The sequence below is a fragment of the Folsomia candida genome, unplaced genomic scaffold (assembly GCF_002217175.1).
Source record: "Folsomia candida strain VU population unplaced genomic scaffold, ASM221717v1 Fcan01_Sc013, whole genome shotgun sequence".
Classification (NCBI taxonomy): domain Eukaryota; kingdom Metazoa; phylum Arthropoda; class Collembola; order Entomobryomorpha; family Isotomidae; genus Folsomia; species Folsomia candida.
In genome coordinates this window covers 722,227-749,594 of record NW_019091205.1, presented here as the reverse complement: position 1 = coordinate 749,594, position 27,368 = coordinate 722,227, and the positions used below count along the sequence as shown (strand labels likewise).

At 37.1% G+C, this 27,368-nt stretch overlaps 2 protein-coding genes and 1 long non-coding RNA gene across 3 annotated transcripts; 1 reads left to right on the top strand and 2 right to left on the bottom strand.

Annotated features, from left to right (window-relative positions):
• Positions 1–16,724: 16,724 nt before the first annotated feature.
• Positions 16,725–19,045, bottom strand: LOC118437514. Its single transcript, XM_035856564.1, has 4 exons — positions 18,823–19,045; positions 18,684–18,751; positions 17,973–18,589; positions 16,725–17,567 (listed from the first exon to the last, which is right to left on the bottom strand). The coding sequence occupies exons 3-4, from the start codon at positions 18,407–18,409 to the stop codon at positions 16,949–16,951; spliced, it is 1,056 nt and encodes a 351-aa protein (XP_035712457.1). The 5' UTR covers positions 18,410–18,589; positions 18,684–18,751; positions 18,823–19,045; the 3' UTR covers positions 16,725–16,948.
• A 3,065-nt stretch (positions 19,046–22,110) lies between these two features.
• Positions 22,111–23,232, top strand: LOC118437370. Its single transcript, XR_004836057.1, has 3 exons — positions 22,111–22,547; positions 22,629–22,797; positions 22,947–23,232. It is a non-coding gene; the product is annotated as an uncharacterized LOC118437370 (long non-coding RNA).
• A 1,156-nt stretch (positions 23,233–24,388) lies between these two features.
• LOC118437389 lies at positions 24,389–26,651 on the bottom strand. Its single transcript, XM_035856358.1, has 4 exons — positions 26,477–26,651; positions 26,324–26,395; positions 25,282–25,913; positions 24,389–24,899 (listed from the first exon to the last, which is right to left on the bottom strand). Exons 1-4 carry the CDS (start codon positions 26,483–26,485, stop codon positions 24,782–24,784), a joined length of 831 nt encoding a protein of 276 aa, XP_035712251.1. The 5' UTR covers positions 26,486–26,651; the 3' UTR covers positions 24,389–24,781.
• Positions 26,652–27,368: the final 717 nt, after the last annotated feature.

Below are 27,368 nucleotides of genomic sequence, written 5' to 3'. Positions count from 1 at the left end.
AGAAGAAATATTTTATTATAATTGATTTCACTGTTATTATTAACCAGAAATGGCAAACATTACGATATCGGAATCAATTCGGGGAAAACCTGTTGCCTGTGTAAATGGATACTCCTTCGTTTTCAATAAATCCGGTGTCGACAAACGGATTTGGGTTTGTGAACGTCATCGCGAAGGAAAATGTCCCGCCAGGACGCACACGTCGACCTGCCTGGATAACGTGACCCTCATTTGTGAAATGGGAACTCACAATCACCCTGCAAGTTCCATCGATGTCGAGCTTCGTCAAATTCGAACAAAGATCCGTCACGACGCCAGTTCTACATACTAATGATCAACCAGCAAGCATAATTTCTTGAAACGTGGAACATGTGTCAGCAGCAGTTCAAGGGAGGGGTCCTTCCTCTAAAACAAAATCTGAAAAGAACAATCAGAGATGTACGTGCTGCTGGCTCAGGATCCCTTGTCCAGCCTCATCGGCGCGAGGATATTGTTTTACCTGTCTCGTTTCAGAAGTCGAAAGGGGGAGCAGACTTACTCTTGTACGACTCGGGACCCGATCGGGAGATGATCACGGGTAGGAGATAATAGATAGGAGTTCATGGGTGGGAGATAATTGCGGGTAGGGAATAATGGATAGAAGTTCATGGGTAGGGAATCATTTGTAGGAGAGATCCGCAAATCGTCAACCGTTCCAGTCGAAAAGTGTATTCTTAAATCTTTATTTTAGTGTGTTTGTAAAATCAGAATTACCACGTGGATTCTATCCCCTATGTTGGTTAAGGAATCAAAATTTCTTAATTGGCTTGTATTTCAAAATTTGGTTGTTGTTTTTGTGTAATTTTTCCAGCATTTATAATTTATAATTTAATTAAGTAATTGATATGCTAAATTCTTAAGGGTCAAATTTATTGCGCCCAAGAAAATAATATTTTGTTCCAAAGAAGATTAATAATTTTCTGCAATCATGAAATCTGCAATCGAGTTAATTTTTTTCTCCAAATAAAATATAAAACATTCCAAAGAAATAGTAAAATATTCAATGATGAATAATTCGAGCTTTATTTAATAATTTAGTTATCAGACAAGCCTAAATTTGCATGATATGCTTTGACCACATGTACAAACCAAACCATATGAGATGAGAACCATATACCATGAGATTCCCTTAAACGTCCAGCTAAATAATTATTTGTCTACGCTGAGAAAAAACACAAGGGCCACCAATTCGATCATTAGGCCAACTTTGTTCAATGCAGCTAGTTGAAAGTGGTGCTGAATTTGAAATTTGCAAAAGGTTTTTAGGCCTTTTAAGATGGCCTTATAGATCTGTCTGTCCGTCCGTCTGTCTACGCACAATAACTCTCTTTAAACACATTTTATCGACTTGAAATTTTGTATACTAGATCTTCGGGTCAAAAGTAAGGCTGAGTTCGAAGATGTGAATTATCGGCAAAGTGGTTGGCCAGTGGGGGTCTTTTCCACCCAAATGTGTTGTCATTAACTACCAAGATGGCATTAATGCCATCTTAAAATGACCCACAAAGTTGCTTGGAGTAGGTTTTCTAAATTACTTCAAAACTGAATACCCTAATCAATGTGATGGCTTGTACGATACAGGGTTCTTAAAAACCCAACCCCGGGAATTTTTCCGGGTTCTTGGGCGTTTTTGTGGGTTAATTTGGATTTTTTTCAATCCGCCCCAAATTTTTACATAAACCCTGGAAAAACCCGCGAAAACCCGCGAAAACCCCGTTAAGCATTAGGGTTTTTCTGAGGATTTGATACCCCAAAAACCCCAACCCACAAAAACCCCCAAAAACTCGGGGTGGCGAACCCTGGGTTCGAAGGACTGGTCCCTGGCTAGCAAAAATTGTACTCTTCCTTTAATGTTCGCACCATAACGCCTTGATAAAGAATATTAACTTGAAATTTAATTTCAATTACCAACGATATATATTTTAAATCTTGTATTTAATGCATTGAGATTTTTAGTATTTGTTTGGAATTTATTCTAAAAATCTTGGAATAAAAAAATAATTAATTGCAAGATCTACAATTGGAACAAAATATTAATTTTCTTTGGAAGAAACAATATTTTTCTTGGGTGGTTTAATTGGCACCCTTATTTGGCACCCTTTAAGCTAACAGATAACAGATTTCAGACGATTAATTACGTAATATGTAATTAATCCTCTGAAGTAGATATGTATTTAAAAACTAAAAAGTTTATCATGAATATTATTCATGACCAACCCTTCGGAAATTCTTTTAGCGACCAATTTTTAAAAATTACAATCGTAATCCACAACAGAGCCGCAGATAGTGCTTATGCAAAAATGAACTATATGTTTAAGTAAGTTTAATCTATCTATTTAACAATTATTAACAAAGCTACTAATTTTTAAATTTCCCTATTTTTATCTATTCAGAAATTTCCCCAACTTTCTTACTTCCTTGAATTGTATACACATCGTAACAAAACCAAGCCCCCTTTCCCGAACCGAATACATAATTTTCCCCCTCGTTTTCCACATCGAACCCGTACTGAGCAAGGACTCCGTCCCGAATTTCTTGCCGAACCGCGTCCTGCCCGATTTTACCCAATTTTGAGAATTCCACTTTATTAATCAAGTTGTAGTACATTTTGTACATCACGGGGGCGAGGACGTCAAACTCTTCGGCACTGTATTGACAGCGATGATGCCGCAGTTCTGATCGCCCTACCAGCAATTCATCTCGGTTCAAAATACCCTCGATTTCGGTCATTTGCCCCGAAACACTTTTTTGTCGCTTTAAACATTGTTTTTCCCGAGAAATTGAAATCGGTTTTACGCCCATCACCGTGAAGTAAAATGCGCCCCCGGGTTTTAGCAGGTGCTCAAAGTTTTTGCAGGCTTTCCCAACATCGGTGACCCAATGGAGCGTCATATTCGATAGGATTAAGTCCACCTGTCCGGCGAGTCGGGTTAATTCCGGGGCAAGTTGATCCCACGGTAGGCAAATGTCTTGACACATGTAGCTGATTGTTTCTGGGGTGGGGTAATTAATTTCGGAAAATTTGACCATATCCGGGTCGTTGTCGATGCCAAGGATGACGTCGTGTGGAAGTAATTTGGCCATGAAACGAGTCAGATTTCCTGATCCGCAACCAATGTCCAGAATTATGGGAAACTTCCTAAAAATTACAATATGTTCCTTAAAATACTTTTAAAATGTCCACCAAAAACGTTGGAATTCTTGATTTTCTCAATTTAAAATCACATATTGATTTTGTTTATAGAAAACCACGCACCCTTAGAAAACTGACATTATGTCATGACCGGAATACATACATACATACTTTTGTATGAGACTTATGTTGTGTTATTCCCTATCTTACTAAATCTTCCGTGAATGATAAACAACTTTCATAGCAGATTTTTTTTAGTTGAACCACTGGATGATTAATAAAACGCGGAAGCTGAAAATTGGAATGATATTAAAATACCCTTACCTTGTCGGGAAATCGGATAAAATTTGTCGAATTAATGCTTTGCCCTCTACAAACTGCATTGTGTTCCTTTTATCGTAAGCTTCTGGTCGGATATTCATCTTGGCTTGCAAAATATAATTCTATATGCTCGTTCTAGCTATCTTTTGGAATGTGATGGTCAGGAATTAAGAGTGCCCCTTATATATGTATGTGACTCTGTTGCCTAATTTATTAAAGTCTAGGATGGTAACACATTTTTACCAAATGTTTGCATTTGTCCAATAAATAAATTCAGAATTATGTATTATGCAGTTTACAAAAATTTGCTTGAAATAAGGAAAATTGTTTTAGAATCCTTATGTTGTGTATGCAAGGGTTGCATTATGCAATCCTAACATACATATGCACTTGCATAAGTACATAAATAAACTGTTACGTACACGTGTGTAGACGCATTTAAGACCAGTTTACCATAAAAAGGAAAAAATTGTTAACCACTTCAATCCTGAGAGAAGAATATTTTCATACCTTTCACCCCTAGTAACGGCGAATTTTTCTTCCCTTGACCCCGAAATTTTCACCTACTGCAGGACGTTAATTACTGGGAGATCAATTAAAAAACGGTGTTCCCACCGGAATTATTCAGGACACTTTTTTATGAAAGTTGTTGCGAATAACCATTTGGGAAAGGATTTTGAGTTGTAATTTGCCTTTGTGCATTTTTGCGAAACACTAATGTTTATAGCCGAAAATAGCCAACACGCCGAATTTAAAAATGATTGTAATTGCATGGAAAGTTGCACAAACATTGATTAATACGTGCATAATAGTACATATATATTCGCAAAAATCGATTATCGCGCCCCAAGCGCCCCAGAAGCCGATTTGGGCGGGAAAATTAAACATAGCAAATATGGCTTTCAATTCATGACATTGGCTATAAATAATTTTGTAATTAGACTAAAATGTGTAAAAATTGCTTCTTGTAGATTTAACATGCATAGAATTTACGCATACTTAGGACGGGAAAACAAACGGTTTCTTACAGTGACTTTAAATTGACAGCAGTGGTGATGAATAATTATAGCATCAACTGTTCGAAACCATACTCTAGCGCATTTTGAATATAACTCAATTTTAACGGGAAACTTATATGCTACTTTCCAGACAATCTCTTAATTTTCCCGCCCAACGAGATTTCATCGGCTGCAGTGGTTAGTTTTCCCGCCAAAAATGTCGTTGGGACGTTCTAAATCCGAGAAAACAATTTCACTAATTTTATCTGAAAGCGCTGTTGAAATATGGGACGAAAATTTCATGCAACAGCAGTTTTCAAAACTGGGCGTGTTAACTAGAAATAGCCAGTTGGCTCTAAATTGTCTTTACCTCCCTTAATAACTTTGGTTCCGAAGAGGCAATTCATCTTCCCGCCCAAATGGCGGATTGTTGACTCAAAACTATACTTGGCAGAGCAATGACCTATTTTTTTCTGGATACGACACATAGTCGTATGCCGGTGGGAACGGAAAATACGCCACATAGTCGTTTCCGTTGTCAAGGGTCAATACGACACATTTTCGTATTCCGGTGCCAAGGGAACTTACGCCACATATGTATGCATTTTCACGTTTTTATTTAACGATTTTTTCAAATAGCATGCCCTACACGCAAGCCTTCTTCCTCGAAGCGCACAGAAACGCGAGAACTCAACAAACCACAGTTCCATGTAAAGCACTTTGGGACATAAAATACAAGAACTATACAATTAAAAAGGTAGGCAATTTACACATCTAAGCACCTTTACACATTTAATTAGTGATCTTAACAGAATACCGTGATCCTAATTGATATGCGCCTACACTTCGAGGACAAGAAAGTTTGGGGCGATCCCGAAGTGTTCAGACCGGAACGATTTATCAACCAAGCTGGCGAAATTGTTAATACGAAAAATATAATTTCCTTCTCATTTGGTAATAACTGTTAAGGAAATATTGCTTTCGTAATTGTGTAAACTTTGGATGAGAAAGACCAATCAGTTTATCGTAATGGTAATAATTTTGCAAAGTTTGCAAAGTTGGGTATGCTTCCGAAGAATTTGCATAGTGTTACATACATTTTATTATTTTAATTTCTATGTACATTTTAATTTACATTCACCAGGAAAACGGGTATGTCCGGGAGAAATTCATTCCACTTTTGTGTCCTTCAGTCTCCTAACCTTGATGTTGCAACGGTATAAAATCTCGAGTTTGGAAGGTGAACCTAAACCCAGATTGGACTTAAGGCTTGGCTTTTCCATTAAGCCGTACCCTTTCAAGGCCGTCTTCACTAAGAGACCGATGCAACAAGGATGAAATTGAATGCAGCTTATCCTTAGTGTAATAAAATAAATCAGTAGTCAAAATTGTAAAATTTATATTAATTACATCGTTATGATGCACATTACGTACAATAAAATTCGATGAGACGATTTTTGCAGTAGAAGATGGGCATTTTATTGAAATTAAAATTAAAATTTTTAATATTTTCACCCATTTGTCGGTTACCAAATCATTCCCAGACCATATACCGCGGCGGAAGAAAACGGGGGTTAGCCCAGAGGTACACGTAGACAAATTCTCCGCGCATGTTTAATATGCATAAAGCAGTGGAAATTTAATACGGAAAGACGATTTTGAGCATATTTATGTAAGTATACATATATCTAAATGTGCATAAAGTTAAGTATTAAAGTGGCTATTATACAAAATTGTACAAAATTATACTTTCCTTCAAGAAGTATACATATCTATCTTCGTGTACAAATGTACAATCACGTACACAACACTCATAACATTTTCCTCATCGCAATAAATTATAAAATCTTCCGCTGTTAATTTACCCAATAAACGGAAATTAATTCCGCACGGTTATTTCTTCAACTTTAGCTTAATGAGTTAACAATATTGCTCAGATTTCCCTTTGAGTTGGCCAAAAATCGATTTTATGCCCTTTGTTATGAATCACTTACAGCAAATAAATATATAGAATTAAATTTTACATCCAGGAAAATGGTATGAAATTTAAATATTTTATTAAGTAATTAATACAACACCCGTTCAATGTTAAACAGATAAAACTCTGTTCAAGTTTTATTGGCAACACGAAATGTTTTATTTCCGACAAAGCTTATCCTTCATTTCCAACTCATCGTCAATCGTCACTCTTCCTGATTTAATTCCGAAATTGCAATGTTTCTGGTCCTCGTCGTATCCGTTGTAGCGGTATTATTGGCATATTGTTATTTAATAAAAGACAACAACCAAGCGAAAGATGAACCTCCAGGTAAAACTGTATAATATTTTGCAAACTGTGCAAAAAAATGTATATTTATCTAAATGAAAATGTGACATCTCAGGACCCAGAGCTTTGCCAATATTGGGAAATTTGCTGGATTTGGCTCGAGCTTCGGACGACATGACCAAAACGTTTGGAGTTTTGTCGGAAAAATGGGGCGAAATATTTACAGTGAAAATGGGACTTAAAAAAACAGGTACATACACAAATGCATATTTACCACGCGCTACACTCCAAGAAATCCAATATTAAAACAATACCAAGGGTATTCTTTCCATATTACCAAGTTGTATTGATGAATAATTTCGCGTAGTAACAGCTCGGTATTTAAGTTTTACCGTGTCAGTAGCAAATTTTAGAGAAAAATATAATTATAATACCAAACCGTAGCAGCTTTAATACCGAGAATTCAATACCTGCGTACAATATTTCTAATACTAGATTTCTGACCGTGTAAGAGAATTTCTAACTGGGCAAAAAGTAATGTCTAATTTCCCATTTTCACATAATTTCAGTCGTGTTAGCGTCGAAGGAGGCCATGCAAACGGTGCTCACGGAAGAGGGGAGTTACGGCCGAGATGTGTCAGGAATGTTGGGGGAGCGCTGTTTTAATAAAAATCTGGGCATTGTTACGGCGCAGGGGGAAATTTGGGAAAAATCGAGAATTTGGACATTCAAAACTTTAAAAAATCTCGGTTTTGGAAAATCTGCAGAAGTGGAAGGTTATGTGCAAGTAAGTTGGTAAAAGCCACACATATTTTGATAAAAGATTTGTTTAACGGAGAGCTCTATTTATGACTCATCACTTACAATTAGAAAAATCTTCAAAATCATACAATTTTGTTATCGCTTCTAAGCTCAGAGAATTTATTTTAAAATTCTGGCCGACTGATTTGTCGAGCAGGACGTTTCAAATTTAAAAAATATACACTCCGGATTTTGACCGTTTTTGAGAGAATATATTTCTAGTTTAAGAAGCCTTCAGAAAATTGGAACTCATGAAATTAATTTTTTATGGACCCTAACTTTATAAATATCGCTGCCATTAATTTATTTACGGACTTAAATTCGTTATCTAAAATTTAAGAATAAATTTCTAGAGCAGTAAGTTATTATGTATCAATTTTCCGATTTTGATGATTTTGATGAGATATCGAGTCCAATGTTAATAATTTTCCGTCAACCTAAGTTTGTGTCTATTTAGAAAGTTGAGGCTGTCGTATTGTAGATTTTAACATTTTTTTTTCAATTTCACGCTAAATTTAGAAATCTTCGAACCATTATTTACCGAGATTGACAAGAAAATGGGGACGGAAGGTGCGGTTGAGGTCGAATTGCTTTTCAGCCCTGCGATTCTCTCCATCATGTGGCAATTAATGGTCGGTCGGATTTCCAAAGCGGATGAACCCCTCATTAACGTTTTGTCCGAAAATATTAACAAATTCGTTCTCAGCAGCGCCTTTGCTGCCGGATTGGTCACCGCGTTCCCCGTGTTACGACACATTTTTCCTCGTTGGACTGGATACAATGTGCAGATGGCGTTTTTCACTGTCTCCCATGAGATCGCCGAGGTGAGTAATATATCAAAAAGTTTTAGTTGTAAAGAGTTGTTTAAAGATATTAATTTGCTCTGTACAGTCAAAATTGGTTAAATCTTGCTTTTCCTAGTGATGTAATTAAACGACCCCTTAAATGTTTTGATATTGCCCCATGTTCAGAAGTTGCTGAAATGAGCCCCCATTAATATTTGATAATTTTTACCCCATATCTCGCTCCGGCGAATATTCTGCAGGAAAGTCGTTCAGATTTTCGTACCAAAAGTGTACGCCCGTTAGCTAAGCAACCTTCGCAAAATAATTAAGGTATGCAATTAACGCGTCTCCTAAAAAATGGTAAAATGTCTCATAAGTAATATACAAGTTGCCTACATGCAAAACGTCTCCTAATATTATTTTTGCGGTCTCATATAAATCCATAAGTAACTCCTAAACTGTTTTATAAAAAAACTGCCTTTATTTCATATAATTAGCAGATTTACAGTTTTAACAAAGCCTTGTTTGATTTATTTTTGTTTCTTAAAGTGCAATATACTATTTTTAAAAAAACGTTAGTATTTTTAGCATCAAAGTCGTAAAATGTAGGGGCCTTAAAAGTGGATAAGTTGTATGCCCGAGCGCCATCCACTTTGGCAAGTACGAAATTAGACTGCAAAATGGACTTAAAAGATAAGCATGAGACAAAAGTGGTTTTATATAGTGAAAAGCATTCTAAGTCCCTCGATAATAGTCGCGAAGGCTATTTCTGCACTAGGCCCTCCGAAAAAATCCTTTGTTGGACACCATTATTATAAGAACATTGGTTTGGGGAATTAAAAAATGATATCCTTCCAAATTTGACTCCATATAATTTGCCAGAGTGCACTAAAATGGAAGCCAGATATGTTCACCTATAGTTTGAGAGATGGGCTTTTACATAGAAACCATTAGAAATCTCTCTAACCAAAAACCGTTTGGTAATTCAGATATTTTGTAGAGATCATGTCAGATAGCCTTTTGTGTATCTCTACACTCTTAGCAACTTGGTAACAAAACCAAGAATTTTGTTGACACCAACCCTCGGTGTCAACCTCAACTCCACTAAATAGTGTCAAACCGTTGTGTAAAAGTGACACCGAGCGAAAAAAACGCGTTGACACGGTACCGGTTTCAGCGATATTCCGGCAATGGTGTCGAATTGACACGATGCGATGTTACCGCAGTAAGCAAGACTTGGGCTTAACACAAAATTGTGTCAGTCTTTTCCTTGTGTGCTCGGTTCTGCTTGGCGGCCATTGTCCTTCTTCTCCACAAAAACATCAACAAAGTGGATAAATTAATTGGTGTGTTCAATTAATTTCGAAAAAATTGTGTTTTTAAAACGTTTAAGAACTACTACCACTTTCTTGACTTTAGGTGAGTTAAAATCTGTAACATATATTAATTTTCCCTCATTTAATTAACATTATTTTACTGTGTGTATTTTTATTTTGAAAACTTATTGTTTCCAGCAAGCTAAAACTCAACGCTGAACCCAACGAGGAAACCGACGAGTAAGGATTTGTCCACCCGACAGCCTATTTAATTATGATTAAATCTCTTGTTGCCAAGCTCATTGAATTTGAAGATTTACGCATATTTTAGATCACCGTGTTAGATAAATGTAATCTTTTATCTATAAAAGTACATACGGTATGGAGAAAAAAAATATTATTTAATTTGTGCGAGTACAATAACTTGTTACTTGTGAATATGTTTGAAATACTTGTTTAATTTTTTAAGTGCTTAATATTTTTAAATGTAAAATAAAATATTTGTTGTTAAAAGTTATATTTCAGTTGTCACAATCCGGGGACGATTTGCCACCGGCTGGTGACATACATATATTAAAATGCACATATATCGTTACCTAGTAGTCTCAAAGCAACATAACTGAGCACAACCTCTAATCCGTTCGCGGTGTTGGCATTGTTACAACGGTATGTTGGGTCGACACCGCGACGGTGTGCAACATAATTGACACCACGTTATGTCAATTTGACACCAAACCGGTAGAGTCATATATAGACACCGGCATGGTGTCAATTCGGTGTCGTTTTTTCTGTGAGTGTAAATACAGATGAGTTGGCCATTTAACTGTAAACGAATTTGGCCTTGCATAAACCCCGGAACCGTTTGTAGTAGCGGGTCAAAATTTGAACAGAGGATCATGTTATCCTCAGATAGGTGTGTGCAAAAATTCAACTCTATACTATCAAAAATGCCTCCCCCACAGCCTCCAGAAGTCGAGACAGTCATTTTAACTCTTTCCAAACTCTGTCTAATGCTTTCGACTGAATCCTTGGGGAGGACAATCCTTCACACACATATTTAAAAATTTGTTCTCCTTCTGAAGAATATTGGTTCACATATCTCAACTCTTTTTGCTCCTATAAGTAATTCTGGGCTTCAAATTTACTCCTTGAGCACCTCCCACTCACCGATTTTCCTTTCCTCCTTGGATTATGTTCAGCGTTCGACTCGCTGTCACCGGATTCAAATCGGAGCAGTTGGGACGTCACTTTAATTTGAAAATCTAAATAAAACCTTTGGCAACAAACTGGGAGTATTTTGGATGCTGTTCGATGGAATTGATGTGCGGCACATATACCATATGAAGGTAGAAAATGATAAGAATTGGTTTTACTCAATTATGAGACAAATGTAAATACTTATGAGACATTTTTTTTCATTTAGGAGACGTTTTACATGTAGGCAACTTGTATATTATTTATGAGACATTTTACGAATATTTAGGAGACGCGAAAATTTACTTCCAATAATTAACAAAGAGACACCCAAAATATTTTGCAGGTTATTTTGCGAAAAAAATACTACGGTAATTACCTCCTCAATAATAGATACCTTCAAATTTTCAGAATCTGTATGCTGAATCCGAACTCAAACTAAAATCAAGTCCTGACACCGAACCAGCTACAAACATGGTGGACGCCTTTGTTCAAAACTGTGTAACTGAGCCGAGTAACGTATTTAATCGTAAGAGAATAAATAAGCAAAATATTTACTTCACCTTATGCACTTTTAGAAATACTCCTAATCCTTTTCACATTATTTTTAAGAGTATATGAAAAAATGTAGTCAAAATCCTTCGCCATTTCTCTGAATACAGGTTCCAACTTCCAGTTGATCTTCATGGACCTGATTTTAGCCGGGACGGAAACCACGAGCACTTTCATGGAAGCGTGCGTCCTCTATCTATTTGTAGTGTCTTATCCGCACGTGCAGGAAAAAGTGTACCAGGAAATATTACGCGTCGCACCGGACGGGAGACCGCTCAAGTTTTCGGATCGACAAAAGTACATACACAACGTAAAATCTGTGACATTCATTTTGCACAACCCCAAATTGTCACTGTATTATGCATTTTAAGGTAATTAATTATATTTCCAATTATGTACTACACGCAAGCGTTCTTCCTCGAGCGCACAGGAACGCGAGGACTCAACAGACCACCGTTCCACGCAAGGCACTTTGGGACATAAAATACAAGAATTACACGATTAAAAAGGTGGTAAATAAATAATATGATTTACATAAATTATAAAAATATTTAATTTTATGCGCACTCATAAAAATAAGGCTAGCTTTTTGAAAAGTACATAAATACACCCTGAATTATATTTCTACTTATATTTATAGTAAATCCAGAGTAATCTTTATCAAATTAGAGTTACTCCGGATTTAGTATAAATTTAGAGTGCATTTACTTTTCAGAAGGGTACCATTATTTTTAAGAGTGTACACATTTAATTTGTTATCTTGGCAGGACACCGTGATCAGGGTATGCTACCCCGGGTTTTTGGGGTATTGGGGTTTTGGTGGGTTTTGGGGTAGCAAATATGAGCAATACCCACGGGTAGTCGGGGTAGTCGGGGTTTTCAACCTAACAAAGCGACTAGATGCTGAAATAATATTGCCGCTAACTTTGTTCATCACCGGCTGTTGTTTTCCGTGTTTATTTTAATTTTTAATTATTTACGTATTCTCAATTGTTATTAAACATGCCTCGGAAACGAAAAATTTCGTCAAATGATAAGTTAACTGCCTCTCAAATTGTGGAGGTGTTGGAAGGTCAGCATTTTATAAATACATTTAAATAATTCTATTTCAAAATATCTATCGTTTAACTAAATAAAATTTTAACTAGAATCGCAAAATGTGGATGAGCAAGGGCCGCTTGAAATTGACGATACAATTGACATCCTACCAATTAGCCAATTCACTTTGGGATTGGTTTCACCTGGTAGAATATCTTAATAAATAAATAAATTACTAAATCATATCGCATGTAAATAAACACGTTAATAAATTTTTAGACCAAACGATTCAAAGCGGAGTAGATGAAGACCTTGAGGACGTTGGGAATGTAAATAAGGATGGTATGTTGGAATTTTAATAGTACGACCCGAATAATTGACTAAATTGGCTCATTATTTTTTTAAGATTCGACAGATAAAGAAATACCCAGTGATTCAAGCTACCAGCCAGCATCTTTCCTATAGCAAGAAAAGATTGATCCGGACCACCCTGCAATTGAAATATCGGATGACGAAGAAACTGCGGATGAACCTTCTCTCCCAAAGAAATCTAAACCGGCTTCGGTAAGTAACAGTAATCAAAAATCCAAACCGGAAGTTCGAGAGACAAAAAAATCGCTTTTGTTCGCATGATTTGCACAATCGCATGATTTGCACAGTTTGAAGAGATGATTTTTGTGATTGCGACCGTTCTAATAATTTAGTTCTTTATAACCAATACATGTACAAGATTTTCGTAATTCGAAAACATTTTTTTAATACTTCGAGAAGATTAATTTTTTAAGCTTAAATTTGTATATTTATTTCGAAAAATGCTCTTGAAAAAAGCTGTTGAGAAAAAGCCACGAATCTTATGGCAGTTAAAAATCGTTTGCGACTTTCAGTCTCTCCCGTTCAGGCACAAGGCGGAGCAGAATCATATTATTAGAAATGTGGCGCTCTACAAGTTGTGCAAATCTTCCGAACAAAATCGATTTTTGTTCTCTCTTGGTTTTGATTATTGCTGCTCTCGTCAATTTTCAAAATAACTATTTTCACACATAAATCAAATTAAATTTATTATGCTCAGCAACTAATCTCTGGTCCTAATTGCAGGTAAAAAAGAAGGGGGGAAAGCAGAAAGATGATGTATGGGGATGCTTCTCTACAACAAAATTAAACAACAAAATAAGTGCGTCTTGTAAAAAATGTGGGGAGACATTTGAGTGGGCTAAAGTAGAAAGACTTAAGAAACATTTGCATGTTTGTAACAAACAAACAGATACGCCTGTGAATCAACAAATTCCTTCGACTCATCAAAACGACATGCCTTTTTTCCTACACGACTCGGAAAATCCAAGTGTATCAACCGAAGTAAAAACGCAACAAAAACTACCGGCATTGTTTACAAAATTGACTAACGAAAAAGATAAAATCGACATGCAAGTGGCAAGATTTGTCTACGCATGTAATCTTCCTTTTTCGATTGTAGATCATCCGGAATTTGTGAAACTGACTTACTTATTGAAGCCTAAACCTCCAACAGCGAAAACAATTGGTGGATCACTTCTGGACAGAGTTTATTCCGAAATTTCAGAAAAGTCAAAACTAACTGCGAAATCAAAATTTGCAACACTCATGCAAGATGGTTGGAGTGCTATTCAGCAATCCCCCATAATTTCCCATTGCATAAATGTTGAAGCAACAGAGTCAATTTACGTAAATGCAGTGGCCACGAAAACCGAAACCAAGGACGCTAAGTATTGTGCACAGCTTGCCATTGAAGCAATTGAAATAGCTGAAGAAAAATTTGAATGTCATATTGGAGCTGTAATAACTGATAACTGTGCCACCATGCTATCCACGAGAAGAAATATTGAGGAACTTCGACCAGGAATTTGGACATATGGGTGCAACACGCATTACTTGAATCTCGTAGGGAAGGAGGTTGTATCAATTGATATGCTAAAAAAAGTGAAGGAAGTTCAACACTTTTTTCGCGACAAACAATATCCACGAGAAACTCTTAAGATATCTGACGGCCTACAACCTGTACTTCCATGTGAAACAAGATGGAACACACAATTCTATTGCTTACAAAATTTTATCAAAAATCACTCTAAATATTTGGATATTATTAAACACCCGAAATGTGGAGTCAATAAGGAGATTTCTGCCACACTAACTGATCTATGTTTCTATAAATCTGCGGAAACCGTGATGGAGGCCATGCTACCGATTGTTGATGCAATTTCAAAAGTTAGTTCCTTGGTTTGTCATATTTATGATAATTGAAGTGTAAGTTTCAATTTTTTTATTACAGTTACAGCACGAGAGCGCCACGGTTAGTTATGCAGTTCATCACTGGATAAATATCAAGGACAATTGTGGACTCGAAGGGGTTGCTGGATGCAAATTTTTTGAACGAATGGAATCGGCACTAACGCCGGTCGTATGCGCAGCTTATTTATTAGATCCATATTATAGAGGTAATTAAACATCGCGAAATTTTGTCACGCAAAAATGAATTTTTAGACCCTCCTCTTCCTTGTCATGCTTTACAACCCTTTCTGTCACCCAAAACTTTTACCCGCAAACCTCAGTTGTGACCTTATTTTCAACTAACGCATACATTTCTCGCACACATATGTGCATATATTGTTAATTTTACTTTTATATATTTAAGGTGAGGGGTTACCCAACAACTTCCGAGAGAAAGGTCAAACCTGGCTGGGTGACAAAAATCCGTTGTACGTGTCCGCGCAGATCAAGTTGGCACTAAATGACGACAAATTTTATGATGCTCGTCTCATGAAAAAAGAAATTTTACGAGGGGATATATCTCTATCTGGGGCTCAATGGTGGGAGCACATGGGGGTATTACTTGGTACCAAGCTACCTATTGGATTTTCTAAATTGGCCAGCGAATTAATGCTTCTGCCCGCATCGACGAGTCCCATGGAAAGATGTTTCTCTACAATGGGGTCCATTATGACTGAAACTAGAAATAGAATTGGAATTGAAAAGGCAAGTAAATTATGTATGATTTACCGTGTATTGAATTCTCAAAGGTTAGCTAGAAAACCTGAGTAAATTATACTAAAATATTAGGGCCAATTTAATTAGATAACCCATAATTTCTACTAGTATAAAACTAAAAGTTTCGACGTCTCAACTTATAGTTCCAACGATGCATTAAATGTATGCTGAGATTTAAGTTTTCTTAATAAATAAAACGCACCAAAAAAATAAAGTAAATTTAGAAAACGTTTTATAAATGATATTGAAAGTGCATAATAGTCTCTTAATTTAACACACCTTTCCTGGCTTAGGTTGCCCCAAAACCCCGACTACCCCGACTACCCCAAAAACCCCGACTACCCCCAAAACCAAGGTAAAACCCCGGGGTATGGGTTTTCCATTGGAAAAACCCGGGGGTTTTCCTTACCCTGACCGTGATCCTGATCGATATGCGTCTGCACTACGAGGACAAGAAGGTTTGGGGCGATCCCGAAGTGTTCAGGCCGGAACGATTTATCAACCAAGCTGGCGAAATTGTTAATACGAAAAACATAATTTCCTTCTCATTTGGTAATTTCGTTTAAGGAAATAAGTATTATACAGCTTCCGTAATTGTGTAAACTTGGCAAAACTAAAGTACTCATCAAATGCTTTTGAGGTGAATTATGGTAATAATTTTGTAAACCTAGTATTTACTACAAAGTTTATGTACAAGTTTACACTACGTCAAGAATTTACATAATTCCGCATTTTAATTTACATATATTCGTACATTCACCAGGAAAACGAGCATGTCCGGGCGAAGTTCACACAACTTTTGTCTCCTTCAGTCTCCTGACCTTGATGTTGCAGCGGTATAAAATCTCGAGTTTGGAAGGTGAACCTAAGCCGAGATTAGACTTGAGGCTCGGCTTCTCCATTAAGCCGTACCCTTTCAAGGCCGTCTTCACTCAGAGAATACTACAACAATGATCATGGATTCGTGTAAAATTAGTAGTAGGACAAAATTGCTAAAATTTGTATTAATTATGATGAATATTATGCACAATAAAATCTGACCAATGTCCAGATTGTTTGTGCCCAAGTGGAAGGTCGCATAGGTACATATATTTGGGACCGTTCATAAACTATGTAATACGAGAGGGGGAGAAGGGGTGTCTAATCCTCCAAAGGTATTTGCATATGTATGTTCAAGGGGGAGGTGGGTCAAGAAAGCACATGAATCGTCAGGCACGGAACAATACAGCAATTTCCTCTGTTTTGTCGCTATTTTTTCAAAATTTGTACCCATTTATTTATTTGCTCCGTTTTACACTTCATTTTCACATTACACACATATTAATTACTTAATGAGACAAAATAAATATAATTTCTTATAAATTACGACCCTTCACCAGAAATTTTAGTATACATACATAATAAATAAATATCCATTCCAATTTTCTTTCAATGACAACACAATAATTCCAAGAATTCCAATAATTCCATTTCCAATAATTTTCTGCTCAGATCTGAAGTATCACCTCTAAACGTTCGATTACAGAATCTCTCGAATTAGGAAAAAGAGCTAAAAGTCGGGCATATATCCTGGCCTGTTTAACAACATGTGCATCTTGTGTTATAGCATGATCAAAAATTCTGATATCAGCCTCCCTCACCGACTCGACCACTTGACGAGGAACCTTCGGCGGAATGAATGACCGCACTCTGGCAGAATTCCCGGAATGAGTGTTAATTTTCAAAACTTGCAAGACAGGGAAACCTATGGCGTAATTAATCGGTCCAAAATTTCCTGATCCGGGGCCCGTCTCGAACAGAATTCTGCTAAATATTTCACAATTAGGGATGCAAAGTTTCCTTAAGGCTGGAAATACAGGAAATGTCCACTCCAGTATTCTCTCTTCGTTCAACAATTCAATGCTGACTTGTAGCTCTTCCAACGTGGCGGACTGCTGGTTTAATAATTCGTACAAAATTGTTGGTACGTCATCCACTCGATCGTCAATTTCCAGCTCAGTGTCGCCATCCCCGAGGAAAAGTGTTCTCAAAGTGGCCGGAATTGTGGAAAGGCATGCAAGCTTAGCCGTGTCGAAATTTCCAGTCACTTTTAAGACATTGAGGGACCTGAAATATGCAAATTCAAATTTTGAAGTTATAGAGGAGCAGGTTACCCAGCGTGTGCTCCCAGATTTTGAGCAAATTAGTGTCAATCGATCGGAAATTTAAGTAGTATCAATTTTTCGGAAGATGAGATCTCAAATTGGTCACATTTCGCGGAGATGTTTGTATCCAAACTTTGGATTCCAAAGAGCAGAAAACTCGTCGTAAAGTTAAGTTGGCAAATGTTACTTTCCAAATTTGCATTTTTTCCTCTCCGGATGCAACTTTATATGCATTTGCAGATCGTGTTTTTTTGCAGAAATTAAATTTGTGATCGATAAAATCGATTGATACTCAAAATCGTGGAGCACTTGCCATTCTTAGGGAAAAAATCGTTCCGTTTTTTACATCTTAGAATGTGTCACTTACCTCGGGAAATTTGGCAATTGTCCAGCCACGGAAAAGATGGCTAAGTAGTCACAATTGATCACGAGATATTCCAGGTTAGGGAATGAAGCCACGATAGCGTGACCAATTCGTTGGACAGCCCCGTTATCAGGATCAAAATAACGTGTGACCTTTAACTTGGCCAATTTTGGAAAGACGGTTCCTCCAAGTGCCGGGAAATCTAGGAGCTTCTCACCTCCCATCCAGTCAAATTCCAAGTCTTCCAAAGTCCTGGACGACGACGAGATAATATTTGCAGATAAGTCTCTCTGCCAAAGAGACGCAGGCTGGGCTGGATACTGGACAATGATCGATTTTAAATTGGTGATTGGAGGAAATTCGGCGTAATCCTTGGGTGATATGGGGCAACGATGGAGAGATGGAATCCCCAGATAAATATTGGCCGGCTTGAACTTCATCTTGTCCTTGACCTCTGAAATACTCCAGCCGCCCAAACCGGAAACGCCAGGCGATAAGTTGAGTCTTGTTTTCGTCCTGGCTTTTAGAATAGGAATACATTTATAATTCCAAAATCAGCAGACAAGTCGAGCCTTCTTGATGTCTTTGACCGTGAGAAATTTGCAAACGTAACCAATTACCTGCGAGAATGTAAGTATGTAAGAAAGTGTAAAAAAACTTGTAAATTTTTTTTTGTAAATTTTTTTTAATAAGCAAAATAATTTTATTTATTACGTCGCCATCAAGCCTTCCGTGGGGGGCAGGAACTACATTATCATCCCGCCGGCCATGAAATCTCCTTGCTATTAAAAAATATTCAGTAATTATTTTAAAATGATAAAAATGTGTGTTCTTTTTTCCATGCATAACTTACCTCCAACATGGGTCCTTTTTCCGCGGAATAATTATAGCAGCAACAAAATTATGAAGGTAAGGATCAAGGTGTGCACGAGTGGTTCAATTTTAATTACAACTAGCAATTTGTAGTATTTTTTTAAGTTTAAATAAATTATATTTCTCTTTGTGATTAATTATCCCAGCAAATGATGAAACGGACAAAGTAAAAGTTCTCCCGCAATCCGCCACCACCACCACGTTGTCTCATTTATATACGTACATACTCTACATCCAGGCAGGATTGAACTTTTACAGAAATTGAGAATTCTGAGAAACTATGCCACTCCCAGTCTCAAAGTTCCTCGTCAGCATTATTTGAGGGAATTTGAGACTGGAAGTGGCATAGTTTCTCAGAATTCTCAATTTCTGTAAAAGTTCAATCCTACATGGATGGAGAGTAGGTCGTCGCTAATGCTGGTAGGTATTAGTATTAACGAGGTGAACGAACCTGTCTGAGTGAGACAGCTAAATGATAAGAGACCAGTGGCCGCGGAAGCTGAAGGGGACGATTGTAGGAAAGTACAAACCGCTCATTACAAACCCCGCATTACAAACCGCTCCTTTCAAACCCGGCTCCTTACAAACCGCTTATTACAAACCTTGCTCACTACAAACCCTGCGCATTACAAACCCTGGACACTATAAACCCGAAAAGGTGGTGAGTTCTAAAATAATCAAATATTCAAAATATGTTTTTACAAATCGGATGCTTTGAGAAGTCTAAAATCAAATTTTTAAAATGAATTCATGAAATCCTATTTAAAAAAACATTGGGAACACTTCTTTGAATATTTAGACATTTTACGAACTTAATGTTTGGGATTATGTGCCCTGGGTTTATAATGATCAGGGTTTGTAATGAGCGAGGTTTGTAATGATCCGGGTTTGTATTGAGCGGGTTTGTACTTTCCGCCGACCGAAGGGGACAGAGGGACAATGTCCCCACGGTTATTCGATGTCCCCATTATATGTCCATGGTATGCAAACCCCTCCCCTATCCTACAATGTTAATGTCCCCACATATCCCCACAGCTTCCGCGGCCACTGTAAGAGACATGTGACATTTACATGCATATGATTAAGATTCTTTACATATGTAATTATGTAAGTCTGCCTTTGCATGAACCTTTTCTTGGTCTATGCTCATTCCCAGTATTCTATTCTCACCTTCAAACCTGAGGCCAAATTCCGGCCTAAAAATAAGTAAAAGGCGACACAGCGTGCAAAGCACATGTTATCATTTTTACACCTAACCTTATGTATCTGATAATCGCAATTGATTATTTTTTATATAAGTAGCACGAATTTGTAGCTAAGCGTTCGAGAAGAAACAAGCTTCTGACAAGCATCTATTGCATCGAAACCATAGAATGTTTGGATGGCCCATTAAATAGAAAGGGACGCCGACTTGTTCAGTCCGCTTTGCATAGAAAAAAATTCTGTTCGTGCTTAACCCTTGCAAAATAAAGACAAACATTTTTGTTTGTACGTCTAAAATAAATAAAAAGTTACTAAGCTGGTTCATCTATTTGAAGTACTACTTTAATCGCATTTTATCTAATTAGTACCACTAATTAAATAGGTATGTGCTTGTGTACAAATAGATAAGCCATGAGAGTATTCACCATTTCTCCGTATCCTTAGTATTCTTCGTATCGTAAGATATGCAAGTTACGGCGGGTATAAAATCTTGATCACAAAGATGTAATCATCAAAAATCGCATCCGTAAGGTCACGATTTTTGTCAAGTTTGACCCCTACTTTTCCCTAAGTAAACTATTTTATGTTACTAAGGATACGTAGTAATGCCCTCAATGCTTGAGTACCCTCAATAAGTATTTAATGTGCATTTCATATTTTTCGGTACAGCGTAAAATCGACAACTGCTACAAGCACGCCGTCATTGCCATCTTCAAACAAGTCAAACACGTTTAGTTTACATGAATATATCTACACTGGAGAGCAGATGTGAACGCCCAAAACCACGAGCACAATTTAGATCATAGTTTCTCAATAAGTGCGGGGGATTTTTGAAAGGTGGTTATCTCATTTTGAAGACAAATTAATACATAAACATTCACCACAGAAAAATTGGTGTATGATTATTTTTCGCTCTGAACGCACCTGTGACGCCAAATTAAGAAACGAGGAGCGGTGCAAAAGTCATCGCCAAAACAATTCAAGTAATTGCAGTTTTAAAATTACGAAAGTAAGATAACATTTTTTTTAACTTTTTATTACACCTACTATTGACTTATATTTTAAATAATTCCACCCCAGATAATACAATGTCTCCGAGAAGAAAAACTCCAAGAAAAGAAACAACAATCGCCATTCGGGATCTGGTCATTCAGCACTACGAAAATGGGGGGAAGACGCAACGAGAAATTGCTGATTTGGTCAAAAAATCTCGCTCAACCGTCCGTGACATCATTTTACGTTACAAATTAACGGGATCTATCGAGAATAGAAAACGAGGAGGAAGACCACCAACCTTCAACGCAAGCGAGAAGAAAATGATTGTTCGAAAAGTGACCAGAAATCCAAAACTGTCGTCTCCGATGGTCTACGGTGAAATGGAAAATGATGTTGGAAAAGTATCTAGTCGTTGGACAATCTCGAGAGTTTTGAAAAGTAGTGGCCTAAAAAATTTTAGAGCCAGGAGGAAGCCCTACATATCAAAAACGAACCAGAAGAAAAGATTGGCTTTCGCAAGACAGCATGTAAACAGTGATTCAAAATTTTGGGAATCAATCTTGTGGTCCGATGAGAGTAAATTTAATGTTTTCGGGTCGGATGGCAGGGCTAGGGTATGGAGAAAGGTCGGAGAATCTCTTAAACTGAGAAATCTCAACGCTACAGTGAAGCATGGCGGAGGAAGTGTCATGATATGGGGCTGTTTCAGTTCCGCTGGGACCGGTACGCACGAATTCATCAACACTACCATGAACCAATTTGTGTACCAAGAAATACTGAAGAGAAACGTGAAACAATTAGCAGCCAAACTTAGCCTTGGAAGACGCTACACCTTTCAGCAGGACCGCGATCCTAAGCACACGGCCAAGTCCACTTGGGAATTCTTTAGAACTAACAAAATTAAAGTTCTTGAATGGCCTCCACAAAGCCCGGATCTCAATCCTATTGAGCATTTGTGGGACCACATCGAAAGAGAGATCCGAAAACACAAAATTTCGAGCAAAGCTGAGCTGAAAGAAAAAATCTCCGCGGCGTTCAGTACCGTCGACCCTGACGTCACTAAGACATTGGTTGCGTCCATGCAACGTCGCTGTCAGGCTGTTATATTGTCGAATGGAGGTCCAACAGCATATTAATTGTCAATTCTTTCGGTTAAAATTGAAAACTGTTGAAATATTATATGTTGTTTTCATTTTGGCGATCACTTATGCACCCTCTGTTTTCACTTTTTTTCAAAACTACGAACTTGTGACGAAAACTATACATTTTGATGTAGACTATTTGATACTTATTCATTGAATATTAAATTGTATACAAAATGCAAAAAAAAATTCCGGAAAATTTGTTATCTTTAAAAAGTTATTAGCATTTAAATGGTGAGCTTTCTCTTGGGCGTTCACATCTGCTCTCCAGTGTATGTACATAAAATGCCAGTGTTAAGTCCTGGGTCGGTCATCGAGTTTTCAATAGATTGCCCCATCTTTGCATCATTAAGCGTACCCATAGGTAGTAAATAATTTACATATTCACATAAGTACCTTTACTACACCGTGTAAATTACACGTATTTAATTTGTGAGCTTCTCAGGACACCGTGATCCTGATCGATATGCGGCTGTACTACGAGGGCAAGAAAGTTTGGGGCCATCCCGAAGTGTTCAGGCCCGAACGATTTATCAACCAAGCTGGCGAAATTGTTAATACGAAAAATATTATTTCCTTCTCATTCAGTAATTACGGTGAAGAAAATTTCTTCCGTAAGTATGTAAACTTTAGATAAGAAAGACGAGGCAGTTTGTCATAATAATAATTTTGCAAAGTTTGCACAGTTGGGTATGCTTCCGAAGAATTTGCATAGTGTTAAATTTTAATTTGAATATACATTTTAATTTGCATGTACAATCAGGAAAACGGGCATGTCCGGGAGAAATTCACTCCAAATTTGTATCCTTCAGTCTCCTGACCTTGATGTTGCAGCGGTACAAAATCTCGAGTTTGGAAGGTGAACCTAAGCCAAGATTAGACTTGAGGCTCGGCTTCTCCATTAAGCCGTACCCTTTCAAGGCCGTCTTCACTCAGAGAATACTACAACAATGATCAAATTATGGATTGGTGTAAAATTAATAAGAGGGCAAAATTGCTAAATTTGTATTAATTCTGATGCATATTATGTAAAATAAAATTTGATGAATGACCCGACTGTTTGTGCACTGTGGAAGGTCGCATTTATATATTTAATAGGCCGTTCGTAAACTATGTAATGCGAGAGGGGGAGAAGGGGTGGCTAAGCCTTTAATGGTATTTGCAAATATATGTTGAAGGGGGAGGTGGGTCTAGAAAGCTTATGAATCGTCAGGGCACGGAACAATACAGCAATTTCCTCTGTTTTGTCGCTATTTTTTCAAAATTTTTACCCATGTATTTATTTGCTCCATTCGATACTTCATTTTTACACATCCATATTATTACTTAATGAGACAAAATAAATAGAATTTCGAATAAATTACGACCCTGCACCAGAAATTTGTATATAATTAATAAATACCCAGCCCAATTATTTTAAATGACTTTTAAACACACTTCCCACAATTTCCTGCTTAATTAAACTACACAATTCTAAATATCCATTCCCAATTTTTTCAATAGCACAGTTTCCAATAATTTTCAGCTCAATTAATTTGAAGTATCTCCTCTAAACGTTGGATAACAGAATCTCTCGAATTAGGAAAAAGCGTCAAAAGTCGCACGAATATCTGAGCCTGTTCCACTGTGTCTGAATCTTCTGTCCAATAACCAAAAAAGTTGACATCAACCCAGGGTTCGCTACCCCGGGTTTTTGTGGGTTGGGGTTTTTGGGGTTTTTGTGGGTTTTTGGGGTATCAAATCTCCGGAAAAACCCTAATGCTTAATGGGGTTTTTGCGGGTTTTTGTGGGTTTTTGTGGGTTTTTCCGGGGTTTTTGTAGGATTTTGAGGTAGATTGAAACAAAATCCCTTAAACTACAACGTAGATCAATGCTAATTAACTTTTCTACTTCATCTTGAAATTTTGAGAATCTTCATTTGCGACTTGAATTTCCAAATATCATTGCATATATCCAGATTTACATGTCAAACATAAATTTTCGATGTAACAGTCCAAATCAATGATAACGGTTAAAATTGCATGTTAAAATTGTATATAAAATTAGTTTATCTCTAATATATAATTTTAGGAATTCTGGTTCAACCTGCCCCAAAATCTACAAAAACCCACAAAAACCCACAAAAACCCAAAAACCCACAAAAACCCCAAAAACCCCGGAAAACCCCCAGGGGTTGGGTTTTTCTACAAAAACCCCGGGGTTTTCCAAACCCTGCATCAACCTCCTCCACAGACTCGACCACTTGACGAGGAACCTTCGGCGGAAGGAATGACTCCACTCTGGACGGCTCCCCCTTATCACCGCAAATCTTCAAAATTTCCAAGACCGGGAAACCTTTAGCGTAAGTAATCGGTCCAAAATATCCTGATCCCGGGTACGTTTCGAACACGATTTTTGACAATGTTTCACAATTATCCATGTGGAGTTTCTTCAAGACGGGAAATACTGGAAATTTCATTCCAGTATTTTTCTCTCTTCATTCAACCATTCCATGCGGACTTCTAGTTCTTCCAACGTGGCGGCGTGCTTGCTTAATAATTCGTACAATATTGTTGGTATACCAACAATGAGCTATAGCTCATCCACTCGATCGTCAATTTACAGATAAGTGTCACAATTCCCGAGGACAAATTTCTTCAAAGTGGCCGGAATTTTCAAGAGGCATTCAAGCTTAGCCGTGTCGAAATATCCGATCACCTGTAAACCAGTCAGGGACCTGAAACCAATTTAATCAAAATTACATATTTACGATGGATAAATTTAATTAGGAAAGACAGGGGTAGGGCCAGTGGTCACGTTTGGCGGATATATTTGCATACGAAGAGGAAAAAATTCCGGTTAATTTGACAAATTCGACTCTTCAAATTTATTGTGTATTTTCTCCTCGTCGGATGCAAATACCCCAATGCAATACAAAATTTGCGACAAAATCGGCACTACTTCGCTCAACACGTTACGTTTCACGATTGGCGATTTCAACGCTGCAGGAAAAGAGCAGAAGAATAACAGGCTCGTGTGGTCGGGAAATCACGAGTCGTGGAATGGTTTATGAACAAATGTCGGGAGACCTCGATTGTCAGATAGAATGTTAAAATTACCTTGGAAAATTTGGCAATAGTCCGTCCTCTAAGTAGTCACAATTGATCTCGAGATATTTCAGGTTTGGGAATGATGCCACAATAGCTTGGCCAATTCGTTGGACAGGATTGTCACGAAAAGAATTGAAGTTACTTTTGACCATTAAATTCATCAATTTCGGAAACACGATTCCGCGAAGTGACGGGAAATCCTGGGATCTTTCATCTTCCATCCAGTCAAATTCCAATTCTTCCAAAGTCGTGGACGACGACATGATAACATTTGTGGATAACTTCATCTGCCAAGGAAACTCATGCCGGGCGGGAAACTGTACAATGATTGATTTTAAATTGTTGATGGACGGAAATATGGCGAAATCCACGTCAGGCAGAACGTAATGGTGGGCAGATGGAACCCCCAGGTAAACATTGACCGGACAGAACTTCATCTTCTTCACGACGTCCAAAATGTCCCAGTCGCACAAACCGAATTCAAAATAATGACCATTCTCATCATATCCGGGCGATAGGTCGAGTCTTGTTCTCGTCCTTGCTTTAAGAACAGGAGTACATTCATAATTCCAGGAAGACGAGACAAGCCGACAATTCTTGATGTCTGAGGTGGCAAGGAATTTGCAAACTTGACCAATCACCTGAGGAATAAATATTTTAAATGTATATTTTAAATTATGAGCATACTTCCGTCAACCTTTGGATATCTTGGAAATTGAGCAATGAAGTTTCGGAATTTAGCTAAACTTTTACTAGAAACTGATAGGATTATTTGCAAGTTTGTATTTTGCAAAGTCATCCTCGCCATCACCAGCGAGAGAAATTAAAATTACATAGTCATTAAATGCAAGAAAAAATGGATCATTTTAAAAGTAAATTCGCGAGATTTGTCATATTTTGCGACTACACATATTCTTACAGCCTTGCAAGTTTACTAAATGAGTTGCGACGGGAAATAAGATATTGTCGTACAGGTAAATTACACTTTTTTGCGAAAATAAAGAATTTAGTAAATCTAAATACATTAATGAGCAAAATAATTTTGTATTACGTCCTGATCAAGACTTCCGTGGGGGGCAGCATCCCCGCTGGCCGTGATCGTCGTAATCGTAAAATCTTCTTGCTGAAAAAATAGGCAATAATTAATTATTTTAAAATTACCAAATTTTTTGTTCGTTTCTTTTTTCTTTTCTAAATAACTTACCTCCAACATGGGTCCCTTCTCGGCCGACGTAATTACAGCAGCAACAAAATTATGAAGGTAAATACCAAGGTATGCACGAGGGGTTCAATTTTAATTACAACTGGCAATTATTGGTAGTATTTTTTTGAAGTTTTTATTTTTTTATTTATTCTTTGATTATTCTTCCAGCCGATGAAAAGAACGATGGCAAGGTAAAGGTTTTCTCGCAATCCATCACTTTGTCTCATTTATGCCGTCGCGTCTGCAAAATTGCATGAAATTTTGTACTGAATTTGGTTGGAAATGAGATTTTATTTATTAATGAATTAACAAATAGATTTATTTATTTGCCCAGCCTGATACTACATTTTTTACAGAGTTTTGTACATATAGATACTTAAATTAAGTAACTTAATGAGACAAATTAATCACAATTTCGCATAAATTACGACATTTCACTAGAGATTCAACTAATTAATAATTTTTTTAAATGATAACACAGCTTACAAAAAATTTTCTGCCGAATTCACCCATCCAATCTTACACAAGCGCTGGTGGAAAAAACTTTTTCTTCCCCATTCACATTTCCAAATATCCAACATTTCCAAAAAATTTCCCGGTCGCAAAAATTTCCCGATTTAGTGACCTTTACAGTAATTATTCTCACAAACGCTTTGGACAATACAATAGTACTTAGCTAATTACTTGGTGGCAGGGCTTTCTAATTAATTAGTCAATCTAATTAATTAGCTAATTAAATAGCAATGTCTGGCTAATTACTAACTAAAGTTAATTAGTAGAATACTGCCTAATTAAAATTACTAATTAATTAAAATTATCGACAAACCAATTACTAATTAATTTGTTTTTTCTAAACAAAATTAATTTTTTAATACATATTTCTCGTTTAGCT

Bases quoted from the DNA above. Each gene is read 5' to 3' on its own strand.
- LOC118437514 (XM_035856564.1), bottom strand. From the start codon at position 18,409: ATGAAGTTCAAGCCGGCCAATATTTATCTGGGGATTCCATCTCTCCAT. The intron at 17,568-17,972 runs GTAAGTGACACA...TGCATATTTCAG, and splicing joins CAATTGCCAAATTTCCCGAG to GTCCCTCAATGTCTTAAAAG.
- LOC118437389 (XM_035856358.1), bottom strand. The intron at 25,914-26,323 runs GTAATACAAAAT...TTTATTCCTCAG, and splicing joins ACGGAAGTCTTGATCAGGAC to GTGATTGGTCAAGTTTGCAA. The intron at 24,900-25,281 runs GTAATTTTAACA...AATTGGTTTCAG, and splicing joins CTATTGCCAAATTTTCCAAG to GTCCCTGACTGGTTTACAGG.